At 41.5% G+C, this 20,943-nt stretch overlaps 1 protein-coding gene across 2 annotated transcripts in view; it reads left to right on the top strand.

The window, feature by feature from the left end:
* Positions 1 to 8,189: 8,189 nt before the first annotated feature.
* Positions 8,190 to 20,943, top strand: part of TRMT11 (tRNA methyltransferase 11 homolog) — a 28,033-nt gene continuing 15,279 nt past the window's right edge. The window contains exons 1-7 of one of the 2 annotated variants that reach the window (XM_059834895.1): positions 8,190 to 8,264; positions 11,413 to 11,478; positions 12,207 to 12,280; positions 14,593 to 14,674; positions 14,769 to 14,861; positions 15,870 to 16,004; positions 17,672 to 17,828. In XM_059834895.1, coding sequence (XP_059690878.1) covers positions 8,190 to 8,264; positions 11,413 to 11,478; positions 12,207 to 12,280; positions 14,593 to 14,674; positions 14,769 to 14,861; positions 15,870 to 16,004; positions 17,672 to 17,828 — 682 coding nt within the window. Of the gene's footprint in view, positions 8,265 to 11,412; positions 11,479 to 12,206; positions 12,281 to 14,592; positions 14,675 to 14,768; positions 14,862 to 15,869; positions 16,005 to 16,186; positions 16,190 to 17,671; positions 17,829 to 20,943 lie in introns of those variants that run through there. The other variant, XM_059834902.1, reaches the window with a different exon arrangement.

Raw genomic sequence — 20,943 nt, 5'->3', positions numbered from 1 at the left:
CAAGATGGGGAATTCAACTTGTCTATGACACTAGCAGACAGGCTTCAAAACAGCTCAAACAAAGTGTTAAACACCACATTAATTACTGAGATGAATGCTCAGTACCTCATTAGTGTTTTTCAGCATAGAACCGTGTTCCATTTTCCTGCTGTATTGACAAGCATTCTCAGGCTCAGCAGATAATTCTTTTAATTAGGCTAAGAAATATTTTCTGAAAAGCCTATCCTAATGCTTTGAATATGTTTCAGAATTACTGGCTAGCCCCTGGAAGAGGCAGTGGGCAGACCCCATTAACTGTGTCACCCTCTTCTACAGCAGCATTGTAACATCATCTTAAAACTTCCCAAATCTTTCCAGTGAGCACAGATCAATAAAATACTCTCGGAGAGTGAACTCAGCAGCTCTTACTCTCCAAGAGCCTGGAGAAGCAAAGGAAGGTTGCTTAGCCACTGCCCCTGGCTCTGTTGTTCTTTGATCCAGTATTAGCAGTCCTGAGAAAAGCTGCTTTTTTGACTGTTTAGCAATGACAAAGCTTTAATTGTACTCTTTTCTCAGTTGTTTTACATAAACTCCCAACCTAATGCAAACCCACAGAATAATGCTTTAATGCTGAAGTACTAACTGCCCCCCCTGAAAGGGCGAAACAGATATGCATACCACGCTGTTAAATGTAGAATAAAAAAAAAAGTTTGTGTTTTGACTAAGGACAGCATTTTCAATGTGATTAAATTGGTAATAGCTCCTCAAGGTATTCTGAAGTCTTCTTAAGTGTGAGTTGTAAATAAAAGCATAAAAATGGGAGCAAACCAGTGAAAATCATATTTGAAATTTGACAAACTTGAAAACAATAAAATGCTGCATAAGAACTCACTTGATGTCATTTCAAACTGATGTGCAATATTTATTGAAGTGCTGAAAGTGCTTTCAGTGTTTGACAAGACAAAATACAGATAATCCCTATACAATCTACAGTCCAAAACAGATGCAGAATTCACAGACTTCAAGTGCAAGAAGAGGAAAGACCACTGAGGGGTCTTGCCACAAAGAAGTGAAGTTTAGGAGAGATTTGAAGAGCTGGAAGTTAACTTAGTAGGGCAAGAACACCTTTTAGAAGGTCAGAGTTTACTTACTACTCTAAATAATCTGTAATAGTAAAAAACCTCACAGGTTACAATTTTTGTGAAAATAATTTAATAAATTCTGTTCCATTTACTGTAATGGGGCCCTGTTGCAAAAAAGTCACCTGTTGAAAAGTTTCAATTCCTGTCTCATCTGTAGATGCTAATCTAATCTTCACATTGCAGATGAGGAAGCAGAACTTTGTAAAACTTGTCAACTAGTAGCTCAATTCAGTCATGTCCATTAGATATTATGTACTCCTGACTGTACAGGCTTCAGGAGTAATTTTTTTTATTCTGGAGTGTACCAGTGGACAAGCTGACCTATTGTATTATCTGTTTTTTAGACTTCTTTCGAAATAACAGCTATTGCTGGAAGCTGGAGATTGGATTTGTCAGCCTGGGTGCTGACCCAGTTTGGCAGCTGTTTTGGTGTTTGTAACCATTGCATGGAGACACAGAAAGATTTTGGTCACTCTTTAGAGAATGCTCATCTAAAGGAAATTCGGCCCTATAATTGCTTAAAAAAATCTACCCCTCTATAAATGATCTTTTTGATAATAATCCTTGGGTTTATTCAAAATATCATGATAGGGCAAGCTTTTTGTAGTCACTTCCAAACTTGGTAAGAACATTTCATTTAGGGGCTTAGCCTGCTTCTACCTGTTTTCATCAGAGCTGTGCTTAAAGCTCTTGTAGAGGTACTCAAGTGATATCTAAACCAACCAGCAGCAGGAGAGAGTGCAGCAGAGGCCATATAAGCATCTAACACTAACTACTTACTTACACGGCAGTGGAAGCCTAGATTCCTGTCATTTAACTACTTGAGCCAGACTTAATTAAGAACTAGGAAGTTTGCATGAGCTGGACTTGCATCTTAGGGTGCTCAGGCTACACACTGCCTCAACTGTGTGTCTTTTAATGTATTATTTGTGCAATGTCTAGCAATGTGTTATTTTTCCTGATACTACCATCCTGTTAGTCCACTGGCGACACTTGAACTGCCTGATACTGCTTCCCGCAAGTGCTACAGCAGCGCTGACTGAATCAGAAAATTGTTAGAATTAAAGAAACAGCATTCTGTAGCTGTATTATAAAAAGCTTGATTCACTTTGACATCAAAATGCGTGTACAGGCTTTATCTAATGGGAGCTGAAATCCACTAAGGTGTGCTCATGTCATTTTGGCAAGAAACACTTTTCCAAAAAACAAAGCATTTTAAACATGCTAAAAGATCACAAATTACATGTCTTGTTTTCAGCTGCAAGACATAGATTTGTTTAGGAAGGAGTGGTTTTGAAAAACTAAGGGAACACACACCAGCAGTGCCTGGTGCAGCACATATTCCCCAGTTTCCAACATGGTAAAAGTACCCGCTGATTAAAACCCACCCTTTGTTTCCCCCTCCATGCTCTACCTGCATATGGCTCCCCTGTCCCCCAGATATACTTATTTCAGCATATTAATTTCTTCCCTTTTTTCTATTTTCATTGTCTTTTCAGTAGGAAAAGGAGGCAGAGGGATAATGAAATCTATATTTTTATTTGCTCAGTCAAAAGGCTTATATTGATGCAAATCCCCATTGGATGAAAATATCAAAACAAAACCCCATTCTTTTAGACTCTTTGCAAAAAATGTTCTTTTATGTAAATAGTGTAAAATAATCTATCACTTTTATCAAGTTCATAATTTGTATTAAATTTCAATATCCTTTTGAGGCAAAAGAATATTCTTATTTTAAAGACCCATCGAGTAGTGTAGTTAACACCACATAAAAGCTTTTATTTGCACTGGTAAAATATAGGATTTTGTTTTCCTAATTAAACAGTTTTCATGGTGGGGACTGTTGTAAGTACAGCTCCTGATTATTTTTAATAGCACTATTACAACCGTTTTATATAACCAATCCTTTCTTTTTTTAAACATAGAAAAAGTTCCCCAAGAAGAACCATCAAGGAAATTATTACCGGTCATCTTTCAGTCCCTTTTTAACCAGCAGACCATTTTTCCTCCCAGTTTGGAGAACTCATAACTGTGCTCTCAAAGCACAGCTCTGCCTCAGCTAAGTGAGGTATGGGACTGCACGCTGTACTTTTATTTATGCATTTGGCACTACAGGAACTCTACTCTCCTCCTGCTGTAAACAAACAACATCATTGCTACATTTTGGTGAAAGAAGAGGAAGAGCCTTATTTTTTTCCCCTCATGAATGCACAGTGCCCCAATATACAGTTTCAGTTGTCTTTCACTTCTTTATGTTGTGGCACCCTACTTTCTATGAAGGGATATTAGCTGAATTCACCAAGAAGGTTGCAGAGCTTTGTGATCTTCTAAGGTATGACACAGCATTAGAACAGAACAGGTAAAAATGGTGCGAGATACAGACGAAAAAGAACAAGAGACACAGAAGTTTTGGAGACGATATGATGATAAGAACAGACTATTAAATAGCAGTGCAGCTCTCCAAAATACATGCAAGATGCATCTAATTTAGGAACCATCAAATATCTTTGCTGTGATATTTCCTTAAATTCAGGAATTTTCATATACCTCATGAAAGGCAACATAACTTCCATTTATTCAGTTTCACCATGTGAAAATAACCTAAACTTTTGCTATGTATCAGACTCCTTTTTTTAAGAAGTATATGAATTCCCATAAAAGTTTTCAATTCCATGTTTTACAAATCAAAATCCCCCACACAGAGAGTATTTCACAACCTTCAAGAATCAGTGTCGTATGGTAGCGAGTTAGTAATTTATACTTTCAGTAACCTAAAGCAGTAAGCCAGTGGAGTTATTTGAAGAACTGCAGTGTACTTGGTAGTGGATGATAATAATGAAAGGACAATCCAACGGCAGCGTGATGGATTAGTTGATTATTTGTGATTTCTGTCCAAATCTCTACCATTTTTATGAAAATATTTTTTCATCCTTCTCACCCGTTTTCTCTCTTGCTCACGTCCCAGTAAGCAGTTGAGTTGAAATTCTTTAACGAAAACCTCTTTCAAGATGGCATCCAGACATGTTTTTCCAAACGGAACCATGCAGCAGAATTCATCAGATGGCAAAGCGCTATTCTAGTAAAGTGATGATCACGTCATCATCTTTTCCTTGCCAAAGCATTTCACCTTCAAAATGCACCAGACCATGTTTTCTGGCTCTTAACAAGATTCCTACTACTTTATTGGAAATAGTCACATATGTTTCAAACAGCTGCCCGAATGTCACACTCACATGTCCATCTTCTCCGACCTCTCCAGTGTTTCTAATGATCAAGCACAGCTCTTCTACTTCCTTACCCACGTGTGAGTGAGCATCTTTCCCTCTCTGCTCTGTCTGAGACCCTTCAGGGGGTCTCCCGTAGGTAGGATCTCCTCTGTGAGTATGCACCGGTTTAGATGCAAGCCTGTTGTCGTTGCTGAACGGGTTCTTTCTCTGATACTCAACGCGATCCTCTGCCCAGGTCTGCCAACTTTTCCTCAAGTCGCCCACCACACTCGTAGCTTTAGCACTCTGCCCTTTATCTTCTTCCATCTCTTGAAAACGTTTTATGGCACTCAAGCAGGAAACAAATCAACGGCTGGTCGTAACTGTGGCTCCTGGGTGCACCGTCAGCTGTAAAGGAAAACCAACAAATCAGCCTGATAATTTTTGGAAGAGTTTTGCCTGAGTGAGAGGCAAGGCTGCTGAAAAAGATTTTTTTAAGTCCACCCATAATTCTACAGCAACGTGGAAAGTAAAAGTGATTCAGCTGAAATTCGGAAGTCACTTTGTAACACAGGGCAGTAAATTATGCTTAGAAGGTTACACGGCATACCACCAATCCTGCAGTGACCGTACGTCCCCCACGGCCTCCGTGCAACACAAACGCAGTGCGGTACTTACTCTTCATGCAATGACGCCTTTTAAAGAACTTTATCCTCACACCGGCAGCCCCGCAGACTTCCCAAACGACCTGATGCAGTGCTGGCTGACCTGTGCAGCACAGGCTTACTGACAGGCGAGAGAGCAAACCATTCCCCAAGAGGCAGCGCACCAACCCATACACAGAGGTGGGCAGCCCTTCTCCTGCCTGCACACTGATTAAAGGTGGACAAACCCACGCTGTGCCGACACGGTGCCCACAGACTGCGGTAGTTATTATGCACAGAAAACATTTTCTGGAGCTGAAATGCCGATAGGCGGTGGAAGCAGGGGGCTTTTCCTCATCAGGCACTGAAAGGAGAACTAGAAATCCAGCTAGCGAGCCCAGCACCGTCTGCAACGCCCCATTTATCAAAGCAGACAAAACCAGAATAGATAGTTCTTCCTTAAAAGGCTGTGCTGCACAGCCATATCTGCCTACTAAAATCTACAGGCAGGCTGCAGGCAAGGGAGCTTGCCTGGGAGAGATGAAACTGGCCAGCTCCTCTAAGGTACACAGGCTGCCCGCCACCTATAAAATTACATGTACTTAAATGATGGACTATCTGTGCAGTATGTAATTATTTTGATGAATTAGGGACAGACTTTGATACACCTACAGAGATCCGACTGCACTATAACCATGTCTTTGCTGGATCGTATCCTTCAGCTGCTGAAATACACAAACTAGAGTTTCTATATAGCACATTAGTAGAGCTGATACTTTTCTTACAGACATTTGGAGATAAAACAGAGGATTAGCGCTGGCTTTTCTATGGGGAAATGGACAGAAATCCAAATTCTGAACAATTTAATAACTGAATTATAGATTAGCCATTTCTGCATTTTAAAAGCATTGTTGTTTATTTTTAAGTAAGGTTTCATGGGTGTTTGCCCATGTACCTATGTTGATGCTGCTGCACGTGAACCCCATGAGCAGAGACAGAGCTCCCTGAATGCCCCAGCAGACCGTGCAAGTCACAGTCAAAAAAACTTCTGTTATGTTTGGGTCTAGAAGAGTGCACAGGGTGAGCAGAAGATGGCAACACAACTGCGGGGAAAGAGAATCGAGAAAGATAAACAGCAGCATATGTTAAATAATGGCTTTTCATCCACAGTCTCTCACTTAAATTGAAACTCATGATCGTCACATGATCCTGTTGTTATATTTTCTGTGAGAGGAGGGTGGTTAATTCTAGCTTCCTGGAAAAATTTCAATTTGAGTAATTACATTTTGTGTACTTAAAATTCCCCCGAAAGCTAGAAAGGATAATTGTTCCTCCATTCCCTCCCTACAATAGTTATGTAATGTTGTTGACATAAGATGACTCCCCAAATCCACACTAACAAACTGCTCGATTCTCCTCACTGGCAGTATAGGAATATATGTTCAGTTTACAAACACAGCATCTGAAAAGCACTTTGTTTTTATGTCAGGATCAACTACTCTGCAAGTCTTACTTATTAATATACATACACTTTCAAACTATGCTGAGCAGCTTATAGAGACTGCAAGCAATTTTGCATGGATCCTCAAGTCAAAAGCAGAAAAAAACAGGACTTCAGTTAAATTCTTCTGTAGAAAACGGTACCACTGGAAAATTGAAATATTCACCTTCTGAGAACAGACAGCAATGCTCTGCAGATAAAGTAGTTATTCACCTTCTGAGAACAGACAGCAATGCTCTGCAGATAAAGTAGTGCACATAAAGTAAGACAAAGCCAGTCTCAAAGAGATTAAGCTTAAACAGTAATACCAATAACCCCTCCTAAGGAGTTTCTAAAATGGAAACTCTACAACTAAGAATTTTGAAGTGAGACACATTGGAAAAATAAAAGCAGTCTTCCACTAAATCTCTTTCAGCAACCCCAAGATTTTGTAAGCCATCTTCGACTTGCAGGGTTTGTCAGCAGTTCAGCAATGTGTTTATTGCTGGGTCTCAGCACTCCACTCCTGAGGTGAACAAGCCTGATCCACACCTACCTCTTTTCTTTCTATTCTAGGAAAGTTCATGTTTAGATGCCAGTTCACATTTAGATTGTTTTCTTGTCAATTGTCAGGGCTAAATCTTCACAGCAAACCTCGGTTTTGGGTACTGCAGGAATAGAGATAAATGGAGAAGCTCAGGATGAGATTATGAAGATGCACAAAGAACGTGGCCTGTGCAAGTGCTCACAGGTTGTGAGCAAAATCTTAGCCCTCTAGAAAAAAAGCTGTCCAAAAATCAGCACAGAAAATATGGAACATGAGTTCAGTGCTGAGCTGGCCTGGCCCTAATAAAAGGCTTACTGAAATCTGGATAAACTGAACCTTTCAGCTCAACGTAACAGGGAGATCAGGGAGGACAGGATTATAGTTATCGAGTCGAGATGCTAAAATAAGACAAAATACAAGCTGCAATACAAAAACCTTTTTTCCCCCTTGTTGGATAGTCACATCTCTGCCCCTTTCCTGGGAGTCTCTTTCTCATCCTTTTTTTAATCTGTATTTTGTGGATGCTTTACAATGCGCCCCATGTGCATTATACAGTAGTACCTGTATGTCACTTATTTTAAGTAAATATACGTCTGCTGGACAGGCCCGCTGAACAGTGTTCTCGAGGCGGGGTGCGGGGTGGAAAGGCTGCGGAGGGCACTGGCCGGGGGCACCCGCCTGGTCTGGGCCAAGCCCTGACGGCTGCGCCGCTGCAGCCCCTCCTTCCCCCAGCGACAGCCTTCCCGCGCTGGCGTGGGCGGAGCAGGTCACCAGGTAACAGGAACAGTTAACAGACGCCAAAGGGGTCGCGTTCAATAATGCACATGGGGCGCATTGTAAAGCATCCACAAAATACAGATTAAAAAAAGGATGAGAAGAAGGTGAAATAAGCACTAACGAATTAAGAGTGCGAGCAGTACTTTCTCCCCGCACCCCGCCCGCGCTGGCAGCCGCTGCTCTGCACCCCCTCAGGCAGCAAAGCCGCTGGCAACGCTTGTGCCCAGCGCTGCGGAGGGGCGCGGGACCCCACACGGGGTGTAGGGCGGCCCACACCCCCCTCCCCAGCAGCCGCGGTCGGGCCGGCAACGGCACCTCCCCGCCGCGGCGGGCGGGCTCCTCCCGCCGCTCCCGCCTCGGCGCTGGGCCCGCCGGGCGGCGCATGCGGCCCGGGGAGGCGGGGGATGGCCGGACATGGCGCTGGCGGCCCCCGCGCTCCGGCGGTACCTGCTGCTGCTGGCGCAGGAGCACCTCGCGTTCCGCCTGCCGGTGAGCGCCCCGCGGGGCTGAGGCCAGGGCCAGGGCCAGGGTCGGGGTCGACCCGCTGGGGCGGGGGACCGGGCGCGGCGCGGCACTGCCCTCGGGAGCAGCCCCGGGCAGCGCGGCCCCGGAGGCGGCCTGGCTCCGGCGGGGCCTCGGCTGCTGCCCGCCCCGCGCGGCTCGGGGAGGGCTCGGGGAGAGCCCGTGGCTGCCGGGGGCGGGGGGCGCCCAGTGCCCCTTCACTCGCCTCCTGTGGCAGGCGCGGGGCTGTCTCTTTTCCCCTCAGCCTGGCAGCGGGCGTGGGCTTCCTCCTCCGGCCCCCAGCCTCCGTGGAGAGCCTCTTCGCGGTGGCTCTAAGGCAAGACTTCCCTTGCCGCTCTCAAGAGCCGTTGGAGCCGGGAGAGGTTGCCAGCAAAGTCCCTCGGGCTCCAGATAAGAAATGGAAACAGAGAGGAAGAACTGGGTTTATGAAAATGTTTCTGCAGTCCCGTTCCGGTGACTCTTCAGTTTGTTTAAATGATGCAGCTGCTCCCGCCAGTGTGGTGTGGGTGCATAAATGGTTAGCGCCGCCCTGGTGACAGGGGAGGTCCTCCCTGCCCCAGGTGTTCATGCCGGCAGGGCGGTGCGGGTGTCTCCATTTTCTGGAGGAAGACGTGGGGAGTGGCGAGGACGGGGCTTCTCTGAAGTCCTGGGGCCTACATGCATGTCGGGATCGAACGGGCGTCTCCAAGGGCTTGACTGGTCGCCAGCCTCCCCCCTCTGCGTCGCACCGGCGGCACTGAGGACTGCTTGCTTTGGGCTTTTAATTCTGAGTGTTTATTGCCATGCGGTCAGAAGGGTTCGTGCTGCGCGGGCTGAGGCGGGATCAGAGAGAGTAGACCTGCTTCTGCGGTAGGATCGCAGCACATCAGGTGTGGGAGCCAGCAAGTCCTGCCTCCCCAACTGCAGTCTGCTTGGCATTGACACGTTTATGCCAGTTGGTTGCAAAATTTGTTACTGTTTAAAATGCTGCTGAGATGTGGAGTTATTTTGTTAGAATTGTCAGGTCATCATTACATATGTTTTAAAATATTTAATGTGTATTGCATCATTTATTTTCCTTGTTTTCATTAAGGCTTTCTTTTATGCATTGTTTTTTACTATCTGCTTTGTGGGACTGGAACGTGAATTTATTTATTTATGATCAACCCAATTTTTCTTCAGCCAAGGTAATCAGATTAATTAAAAAAAAGACACTATATATGTAACATAAAAAGTTTTTCTTTTTTTGCACTTGGTTGATACAGCTGCTGAAGAAAGCAGTTCCATTTCCCTTTTCTTGTACTCTGGTAACTGCTCAGCCGTATGTTTAGCTTAGTGATGAGCTGCATTAGGGACCTGATTTGCCTGAAGACTTAATGAAACAAGCAAGGACAGATTTTTCAGCCAGATCAGCTGCCTGATTACCACACCCGCATATGGGACACGAGAGGACTGCTTTTCTTCTGGTGGTGGTGCAGGATCACAACAGCTGAAGGTGTTTGTTGAAGTCCATGTTTGTTGTTAAGCGTCTGTAGAAGTTCTGTGTTTCATAGTTCGCAGCCAGTAAGAAACTGTGCTTCACGGTCAGGGAGGGATCTCTCTTCGGTTAGGTCAGATACTGAGGGGTAATGTCACCCATCCTGTTTTCCAGCACAGGGTGTCTCTAATGGACAGATGCATGTCAAATGCTTTCTTATCAGTATATTCAGGCAGATCTGTTTCAGTGCTTCACTGTCTTTACTCTTGGAAGGATCTTCCCAACCTCTCATCCAGAGCACTGCTGTGATCTGAACCCCATGCTTTCGTCTCCTCCATAGTAAACATTGAAAACAGATTATTACTTTCCTTTATTACAGCAACCTTTAGCACGCGTAGAGGTCACGATCGCGTTTTTCTCCAAGCCTTTCCTCACAGGCCATGTTTTCTCTGCTGCTTGTTGTTGTCACTTTCTTGTAGATAGTATTACCGGTAGTGTGTAGAGATGACACTGATTCATGTATAAAATCTCAGGTGCTCTTGTTGTCCCAGGACCATACAATGACATAGTTATGCATAAAATTTTATTCTCCTGGAGCAAACCCCCTGTTTTTTCCAGCATTTCTTATGTCCTTTCTACGTAAATGGAAAGATGGAAATGAATGAGGTAATGTTCCGCTAAAGCCATGTGCTAGTATTATGCAGGGGTTTTCTTTTCCTCCGTTTTTTGGGATACTTCGTGGTAATTTTCTTATTTATCCGCTCGGTTCAAATCTAAGCTAATATAAAAATTCACTTCCATGTTCTTTTGCCAGTAACGTTCAGAGGCTGCAGTGTGTTGTTTCTAGCGAAGGGGCTGCATGAGACACATCCCTAATGTTTACCTCTCATTTCAGTTCAAAAGCCTTTTTAGTGGGTGTTTTTTTAGTTATTACTTGGTACCTTGTTTCTTGGAGATTTGCGGTTTTCTGTGTTCAGTTTACAGCCTCTGATTTAGTTTACTCTGGAAAAGACACCTATTGAAGAAAACTGTTGAGATACCTGTAAAGCAGAGAGGTAACAGAAGAGGGATTGATTCTCAGTGCTGGGCCCAGCCCCAGGTCAGAGTGTTACTGGTGAGGCATTGCTTTTATATGAATTAGTCAGAAAAATATTATAAGAATAGAATAATACTGCAAGAGGAGTATTGTTGTGAGAGTGTAGGATTGAACAGTAAAGATTTCAATGAAAGAGGAATAGGAAAATGCAAAACAGTGGGATTTGATTACTGAAATATGCCTAACTCGATCTTACTGTATACTATACAACATTTCATAAACTATGCATAGCTCGTTCTTTTGCAGCTGAACTCTGAGAATGCTTATGTAAAAAAACAGCTGAATTTAATTGTGAACCTCTGCCCTGTCCTCACAGTTACTCCAAATGTTTCATTGTTGGTTCCCACAGTAAGTCAGTAGTAAATGCCATTCTTTCTTCTGTTGCCATCTCTTAAGATTTTGTTCATAATCCCTATGGAGGTCACAGTCTGCGATAGAATTTATGGTGTGCTGCTCTATCTCTGCAATTGTCACTTTACAGAAATCTGCTTTGCTCTTTAAAAAAAAAAACCCCACACATTAGTTAATGCTCCTAAAGCCTGACCTTTATATTTTCATTTTAGGAAATAGCATCTTTGCTTTCACTTTATGGTGGACAGTTCAGTGGTGAGCAGGAAATTCGTGTAAACGTAAGTGACGACCAAATATTTTGCTTGAGTGCATGTGTGGTACACAAGTATGTTCTTTATAGTATTTTTATTAAATGTGGATAGCTGAATAAATTTTGAAGTTTCTTAGGAAAATAAGGAATCTTTCAAAACCGAGGAATTCTCAATTTCAGTAGAGACTCGGAACTGAGTAAAAGATGCACAAAGTGCACCTCAGGATGTCTTCATTTAGCAGTGTGAAAAGAAACAGTGCCATCTGCTGTGAGGCTCTCCTTTCTTTCCAGAATAGCTGAACTATGAAAACATTCAGCAGCAGTTTGAATTTGGTGTTTGCCTCTAAATCAATGAGGCAGGGTATCTGGAGGAGTGAAGCTGGGAAGTGTATGATTCTGGTCTCAATGCTTAGTCAGAGAATGTTATTGGGGTTTAGTTACTACTTGTGTGTAACAAGGTGTTTTAAGTATGAATAATCTGGAGAAGCATAAACAAATAATAGTATTTTACCAAGTCAAAGATCTGGTGGGAAAATGAAATACCTAGTAAAATTTCTCAGACATTTGAGCTGAGTATACAGTTTTACCTCAAATTAAATGTTTTATCCTCATGTTCTCTGTATGGTTAACAGATTTTTTTTTTTTTTATCTTCAGCATGCATGTTTTGTTTTTATAGAACAGAATTGTGTAGTTGTGTAATTCATGTGACATCCTCCAGCTAGGTATTTGCATCACTTATCTTTTCTTTATTTCAGTCTCCATTTTGGATTCTCAGTATTCCTTCAGAAGAGATGGCAAGGGAACTAATGAAACGGACAGTATGTGCAAAGTAAGAGGTGAAAAATCTTGTAAATGATAACGTAGGCGGTGGAAAATTGTTGTGCTATATTGTGGCAAATATTAATTTTGTATGGAGTCTTAAAATAAACAGTCTCTGATTCCCTCTAGGATTGAGGAGGTGTTACTGGAACCTGTAGGACTGATTATGTAGCATGCCCATCCTCTTTACTTAGTGTACTATCAACGCAGGGTCTTGAAATGGTGTTCTTCACCGCAGAGCCAGTACTTGTCTTGCAGCATCACTGATGTTTTAGTTGCCTTGAATAATGTTTAGTTAGTGGCTTGTTTTAAAATGTGTATGGAATTAAAAGATAAAAACAGTGATACATAAAAACTGAAAATCAAGTTTGGAAGGGAAAGGTAGTGATTCCTTGTGTCAGTCTCCTAGTGCTGGTATCTGAGTACTCAGCCCAGATTGCTGCAGCAGAGGTCCTTCTAGAAAATTCAAGAGCACAGGAATATGCCAGAAAGTGATTGTTCCAGCGGCTGTTGGTCCTTTTTAGAGGTGTCTGCGTAACATGCTTTCCAGTGAGGCTTGAGAGATACCTCGGAGCTATGGTTCAGGATGAGAAGAAGCATAGCTGTAGTATGGCTCTCCAACCATACTAAATTTGGGGTGTCTGTGCTGACCTGTTCAGGGTTAGTTTGGGCCCTGTGCAGAGTGTTGCATGGTCCCTATTGAGTACTTCTTGTGTCAGGTATTCAGTTTTACCTACAATGACTTGGGTTGTACACTCTTGCCTAAAGAAACCCCACGTATACAAAACTGTCCTTATGATAGTATGTTTCCCAATGGGGATAAACTGTACTGCCAAAAGCAGCGGCAGGCAACTAAGGAAGTAAAACATGACAGAACAGCTTGCAGATGTTCCATATGCCATGCTCTTTCAACTAATGTATGCTTATTTTATGTAGGAAGCGTAACTGGCACACTCTTTTTTTCCTGGACTACTGCTCGTTCTGGGGAGATATGTTAATTTTAGAGTAAGATTCCTGGAGCATCTCCATTGTAATGCTAATGAATATTAAAAGCTCTGAAGCATATGTTTATCTAAATAAAATCTCCCCAGCATTTTGTGGGTTTTTTCCAATACATGTGTAAGTGTAAAAGTAAGAAGTGGGCCTGAAGGTGTTGTAAGAGCTTCTCCAACAGTTGAATAAAATTCATGGATGAATATTTGGTTCTCTCTAATACAGCCTAGGCTGTCAGCATTTCCGTTGTTCCATCTAGTAATATAGTTTAAATTCTCACAGTAGATAGAAACAGATAGAAAAATTAGACACTCTGAAAAATGTACTTTTTTCAGGGTAAATGCAGGTTAGAAATGTAGCCTTAAATAATTTATTCAGGAAAGGAATACTTCAACAAAATGGCTTATCACTGGGCCTTGGTATTTGCTATTGTCACTTAGTAAAATGTAGTTCTCTTTTACTTTTGCTTGAGTGAGCTATATCTTTGAATGGTTTGAAGATTTTCTTTCAGGAGTCATCTTTGAAAAGGTACTACATGGCACTGCTAATCCTTAAAGGCTGTGTTTATGGTGTGTCACAAATGCACATAAGCGTGTCTAACAATATATGCAGTGACACTAGGATTCCTGTACTGAAAAGATTTTTTTTCTTTGATATGGGAAGTCCACTTGGTCGGGATATTGGAATGCTGGGGGAAAGGTCTATGATGTGGTGGTGTGCCTTCATTACAGTAGCATTGGTTATCTCATCTTGCAAGGCAATGCTTTTCTTAAAGCCAGCAATATGGAAACAAAACAAAAAGGTGTAAGACAGCATAGTGTTTAAACATCTGAAAATATCAGACATCAGAACCACATCTTAAAATGGGGTAGAACCTCTGATGATGACATTATATGTATGATGTTACAGTTTCACATTTTGTTTTACTCCAGGCTAGCACACCACCTTGAAAGTCTGTTCTTGACCTTTTTCGGCTTTTGCTTACCCCATCAAATCGACAGCTACAAATGAATTTTGTCTCATTTGCTAGTATCACTGTGTGCCAGAAAAAGGTCTGGTGATATCCAAGGGTGCTAAGACTGAAATTTGCCTTTTAGTTTATGTTACCAAACAAAAAAGCTTCATTGAAATACCAGTTTAGGATTGAAAATAAGTGCGTCCCTGTTAAGAACAAAACCTAAGCATATGCTAAGAGTTAAATAACGCACTTCAGTACTGCATAAAGCAAACCCGAAGTACATTGGCCCAGAAGGTTAAAAGGATTAAGTATCTACAAGGCGGTTTTTTTACCCCTGTATGACTGCACTGTAAAAAACTTTGCAATTTCAGGTCTATATTTGAACTGTGGGGTCATGGAAGATCTGCAGGGGAGCTCTATGCATCTTTGAAGAACTACCCAATGGGTAAGATGGTATGTATGTAAAGAATCTGGATAATATGGTTCCTTAATGACACTGAATAGCACTGCAGCTGTACTAATGAAAGTGTCTTTGCCTTTTTTTCAGCTTCCATATCTACAGTCAGACTCTACTTACAAAATACATATTCATACATTTAATAAAACACTGACACAAGCACAGAAAATAAAAAAGATAGATGTAAGTAGATGTTTAAAAAAACTTTGATATTTAATTTAATCTATTCACGTTGTTCTTATTCCATGCTATCAGTGTTGTCTAGAGTGTATTTAAGTTTGGGTTTCCTGAAGATCTTAAAGCAGTTTACAGCTTATGCCTTATCAGCTCTAAATGAGATCTTTGTGTCTGAATTAACATTCTACTTGAGATTTGTGACCTTGCATTTTTATTTCTAAACAGACCATGTAAGGCATATACAAAGACAAACAAATATCACTGCTGATTTCAGCCCACTGTGCTGGGGAAACGGAAGCTTATTGCCCAAAACTGTAAGATTCAAATGGCTAGACTTAAGTGCTAGATTTTTGGAAGATCTGTTGCTTGATCTCCATATTAGGCATTTATTGATGCAGAATGTGGAACAAACCAGTCCAGTGACTTCAGTTGCAAGCTGTGGATTGTGGGCTGATTTCCTGTTCTGTCCTTATGCTCTTGTCTGCACTTTTGCTCTCCTCCTAACTGTATCAGTATTTTAATTCGGAAATTTTTCTAAATTCCTGTTCATTTTTGCTCTACCACATCGTATTTTTGGCAGCTATTTATCTTATTTACTTCATTTACAGAGACTGAAATTATCTGTATTAATAGTAGGCTACCCTTTCCTGTTTGTTCAGTTTTTGTGTACATGAAATAATGCTGAGTATGTAAATTGGTGTAGCTGCACATCACTGAAATTTTAAATCCCATTGTTCATCATCAGTGTTGTTTTTATAACTTGAAAATTGAATAATTCAGTTAATAAAGAATGTTATGGTTCTTGATTTCTAGTCCTTAATCATTTGAGCTATCCTTATTCACAAGAAAGGCATTTAAAAAATCCAGAGAACATTTAGAATGTACTTCTAGTACTAATCTATCATTTCAAGTGGAATTGTGGTTTGGTTTTTTTGAAATTTTTATTTTTTGTGGGGTGTGTATTTAAAAAATTTGACCCTGTTATATTTGACTCTGTTTTTCTTTATTGTATAGGCCCTTGAATTTCTGCCATTCAAAGGAAAAGTAAATTTAAAGAACCCAGAACACATTTTCTGGATTTTGGAAGATTATGGAATGGATCCTAATAATGTTCCAGAAGAGCCCTTTCATCTGTATTTTGGTAGATGGGTATGTGAGTATGCTTGCTGCAGTTCTTATGAACTTGTATTTTCAGAAAAGTGTTCTTCAATTTAAATGTAAAAAAATGTGTTGAGTTTTAATGGAAGCATACAATATAATTATGGCTGAATCTGTCACTGCATGATACACTGATTCAAGTCTTGGAAGTCCTTATTGTGACTAGGAAAAAGCAGGTTAACTGAGCAATTTGGAGGTGGAAAAAATTGAAGTTGTATCTGGGAACACACCTTATCTTGCCCTCCACTGCAGGAACTCAACACAGTGGTGAGTCTGCACAGCTGTGGTGGTGTATTATGTTATTGTGGGCCCAGATGGAGCTAAAAGCACCAGCAGCTTGTTTCAAACATGAAGAAAGATTTACGGGAACTGTAGATGGCTTGTGGCCCTGCTGAGTTGCATCAGCCTTGCTGGAGCATTCTGTAAGTCCTTCAAGTGGTCCTGGCAGGCATGTCCACAGAAAGGTGCAGACTGATCCCTGAGGCTTTGGATATCTGTGGGTCCAGCCCACAGGTGGATGCTCGCCCAGGGGGACACTGACAGTGCAGTGCTGTATGGTAGGAACCACGTTCAAAAACTGTCTGGAGCTTGTCATTTGAGGTCTTTACTACAAACTTTCTCGCCTGTTGGGTGCATACACTCCAAACCTGCTGCGTTATTAGGATAGCCTGAGGAAATCTGATCTGGTCTTTTATTTCTTGTGAGGAAAAAGTGGCTCCCCAAAGGACATCTTCCAGAATGACACCAGCCACTGATGGGAATATGTGCTTGCAATGACCTGGGTCAAGGGCAGCTGGAAGGAGGGAGAACCACTGCTGAGATTGTACAGCTATGGTCAGGGGCTGTGTACAGCGAGGTTAGAGATCCAAGTGATCTGTTAGCACCTGTGAATGTTCTCTGTGCCTGTGATTAATGTCAAAGCACCCTGAGTTGTGGCAAAACATTGCAGCTGTTGTGCCATCTGTGCTGGATTCCTGAAGTGTTTAAAAAAGTAAACCAACCTGAAAAAAATAGGTAAGTGTATTTTGTTTACCCAGTAAGACTGATGTTGACTGGAGCTGGGGCATGGTGTTGGAAGAGCTTTTGAATGTGTTTTCATCCAGACTGCTTTGGTTCCTCCTCAACATATTTTGGAAGTCTGATGTAAAAACGCTAGCATTCTGTTTGTTTTTCCAGTAAATTCTGATCTGTCAATGTTATCCTAAATTTAGATTTTGAGCATGACAGAAAAGCCAGTAAAGATGGAAGTTCTGTGTGACCTTAAGCATGTGCGTGTGTATGTGCATGCAGGTGTTAACATGCATTTCTACTCCTCATCATTTTGAAATTCTTTTAACTCTGAATTGCCAGGAATTTTTTTTCTGATACCTAGAATAATAGCAAAGTTGCTCTAATTGTTATTTCTTCAGAAGAATTTTCCCTCTAAATTGTTTATATATTTTTGACCTCTGTCTTGAAGAATTTATCTGGGTGTTGAACCAAGATACCTGTTGCTTGGAAAGAAGTCTGTCATATTTTCAGACGGCAGAAAGCGAAGTGGTGTGTTGCGAAATGAAGAGTTACCTGTTTGTTGGGTGGTGTCACTTAAGCAAGTCTGTTAGCCTGTCTGCTTATATCTTGTATCTAAGACCTGACCGTGATTTTAAATGTTTCAACAGATTGCAGATGGCCAAAGAGAACTTATCGAGTCTTACAGTGTAAAAAAGAGACACTTTATTGGAAATACTAGCATGGATGCCTGCCTGTCTTTCATTATGGCAAACCATGGGAAAGTAAAACCCAATGATGTTGTGTATGATCCCTTTGTTGGAACAGGTATATATTTTTTTTCTGCTGATGGGAAAAACTGGGAGATTGTGCTCGCACCATGGTTTTAACTGGTGCAGCGGCTTCTGGTGCTCGACTGAGATTTGGGATGATACCGAAAGCAAAATGGTGATTATAAAATGAGTGTTTTGTTAACTTGAGAGGGATTTTGGGGGAAGGAGACTAACTTCAGAAGATGTAAACAATTTATTTTACACTTCTGACAAGTCTTTCTTCACTGTATTATTTTATGTAATGTGGCTTAAACACCAGTTCATGCGTGTCATGGACTACTTAAGATCCAAAGTGACTGACAACTGAAATTTGGCTAGAGCGTGCCCTGCAGCCACTTTCAGAATGTTACAAGGAGAAGCATTTTGGGAGGTGGCTATTTAGAGGAGTGCTAAGGGTGATTCTGGGCATATAACACAACATAGCAGTAGTTAGGTCATAGCATTCAGCAGTGATCAGTTCCTTGTACCATCATGTCTTGTCTTCAGCATAACGTTGTTCACACCGTGAATTCGCCCCCAGCTGAACTTTTCTTAGTTAAGCCAGGAGGGGGAGCTTTTATTCCACATATTACTGCTTGTGGCATAGAAGTACTTTTTACTTAGGGGAAACTCAGCTGTTTTGTGGGTGAAATAGATCTGTTGCATCGGGTTGTGCCATTTAATCATACAAGAGTATATTGTGTTAAGCAACCTATAGCAGTTTCTTCAAAAACATAACAAAGGCTCTGTTTCTGACATGGATTTTGCTAAACTTTTATTAAGGCAACCACGCGTGAGATGCATACAAGTAAAAATACTTACATTAATGGGAGGATGAAGAGAATTCACTGAAGAAATCACTGCAGAGAAGTTAGGGAGAGAGAAGACAACACTACAGGGTTACTAGTAGGACAAATTCTTATTAGTATGTGGCTTCTCTGTACTGTAGAAAACAGATCAGGGATATAATATTTTCAGAAACGCAAGGCTTCAGTGAACTGTATGTTTTTGTCTTAAATTTTTTTTCATATATGACCTGACATTTTGCGTGCATAATAATGTCTTATGAACTTTCCTCCTCCTCCTCCTTGTGCTTGTGTTCCTTGTAGATAGGTGGTACTCTGTGAAAGGTTGAGGAAGTTCCTCTACTTCATCTCTAAGCAGTTTGCTTCATTTTGGTGTCTATGGTTTTGTGTCTTTTTAGAAAAATCTGCTAAACCTAAATCAGAAAAAATTCTCTGAGAGCATTCATTCCCTTGGGAGTGAAAATTGAAGAAAAAGAAAGGAAGGCTAAAGTTAGAGGAAGAAAAATCACATAGAAGTGGCAAAGCTATAGAAATTCAGGGTAAATGTTAAGTTGTGTTTCAATTCAGAAGTGTAACACAAACAAAATTCTCCCCAAATTGCATAGTGATTTGAATTGCAATTTTTGTGGTTTTATTGCACTAGACAGCTGTAATATACAGGCTTGAGATTAAAGGTACATAGGGACACTGGAGATACTGGGTGGCATGCCATTTGTCAGTAAAGTGTATTTATGACTGAACAACTAAACAGTGGCTTTTGCTCCTGCTTTTGGTGAGTAAACCCCATGAATTTCAATAGTCTCTTGAGGTCCTTTAGAGGATTTTCAAGATTATCAGTGCAACAGTACGCTGCCACTGGAATTTTGTGAGGCAGCTCAGAGTTGAGTGATGCAGTGGGTTTGAGCTGATGGGTTTGGAAAGAACATACATTCAGGATTTGAGGAGTACTTCAAAGAAACTGCAGTTCAGGTTTCTTTATCGGTGCAACTTTAATACCTGGCTTGGTTTCTTCCTGTTTTTTATGCTGAAAAGGTAAATAGTACCAAATTAGAACAGCCTTGCAAAATGGTGCTTGCTTGTTGGAAACAAACTGTTTTTGCTGGATGAGCCAAATGACAAGTCTTCCACATTAGTGTAAGAGTCGACAATTGGAATTTGTCCTTGGAATTAAAAGTGCTAATGACCAGTCTGGTTTAGGAGACTTGATTCCCCTTTTTTGTAAAGCAGAATTGGAATGGCCAGGATTGTTTCTGGGTTGTAAAACGTAACTTCCATAAACTGTTCAGATAGTCTTTCCTCAGTATTGGGCGGAAGGAAGCCTGGGAGGTTTCTGGAAGAATAAATCAAGTCTTTTACCTGAATACTTCGTGCGTCCTCCTAGGCAATCTGTTCTGGTTATCTCAGTAAGCTTATTGTTTGTCCCTTTGGAAGATGTTTGTCCCTACGTCCCCTGTGCCAATTCATGAAACTGCATAATTGCAAATGACAGGAATTTTTTCTTTGACTTCATGGAGGACAGTGGTATGACCAGACCCTCATCTGTGCTGAAGAGATGAGGGAAATAGTGTACAATAGAAAGGCATGAAGTTCTGTGCCATCATCATTCTGCTAATAGTCATCAGGGGACACAATGATTCTCTGATTAACCCTTTGTTTACATCTGTTTGATATAGTAGGTCAAAGGGCTGGCCATATTAGAGTATTTAAGTATTCATGCACCTTCTGTGTGAACACAATTGAACTAGTACCAGCTGAGATTTATTAAAAGCTGTAAGTTCATGTTTTCCTAACTTTTTTCCCCCCTGTGATTAAAAACACTCTTAGATGGGCAAAGTACTTTCTTCTTACTTTTTTTATAGGACTGGGTGGTATGCCATACTTGGGGTCAGGGCTAGCTAAATTTGTCTTGACCCTCTGGAGGTACTGCCCATCTGTTCTGAGGGATTGCAGCCGAGAAGGGAAATGGGTGACTCCTCTTGGGTGAGTAACCTTGCTTTTCCCTGATCCATTTCACAAGAAAAAGCAGAGGAATTTTCCCCGCCCCCCCCCCACCTTCAGTTTTGGTAGAGTTCATTAGCATATGATGTAGGAGTTTTCTAGTGCCCTGAGATGGGATCTTTAGCCTGTGCACACAGTGCGTGTTAGGGATTTGTTGGTGCGGAGCAGGTGGCGTGGGCAATGCAGCCAGCTGAGATGCTCCTCTCCATGCTGCCAGTGAATGGGAGAACTGGTGTGGCCCACACAGCCAGCTTGTGCGTTGTTTCCTGTGCTGGTTAACTCTTCATCCTGCAGCAATTTTCCCCTTTATTTTAGCAGGATTGTTTG

The sequence above is a fragment of the Gavia stellata genome, chromosome 2, assembly GCF_030936135.1.
Source record: "Gavia stellata isolate bGavSte3 chromosome 2, bGavSte3.hap2, whole genome shotgun sequence".
In the NCBI taxonomy this organism is placed as follows: Eukaryota; Metazoa; Chordata; class Aves; order Gaviiformes; family Gaviidae; genus Gavia; species Gavia stellata.
The sequence above is the reverse complement of the archived record's forward strand: the minus strand, read 5'-3'. Positions and strand labels throughout refer to the sequence as shown.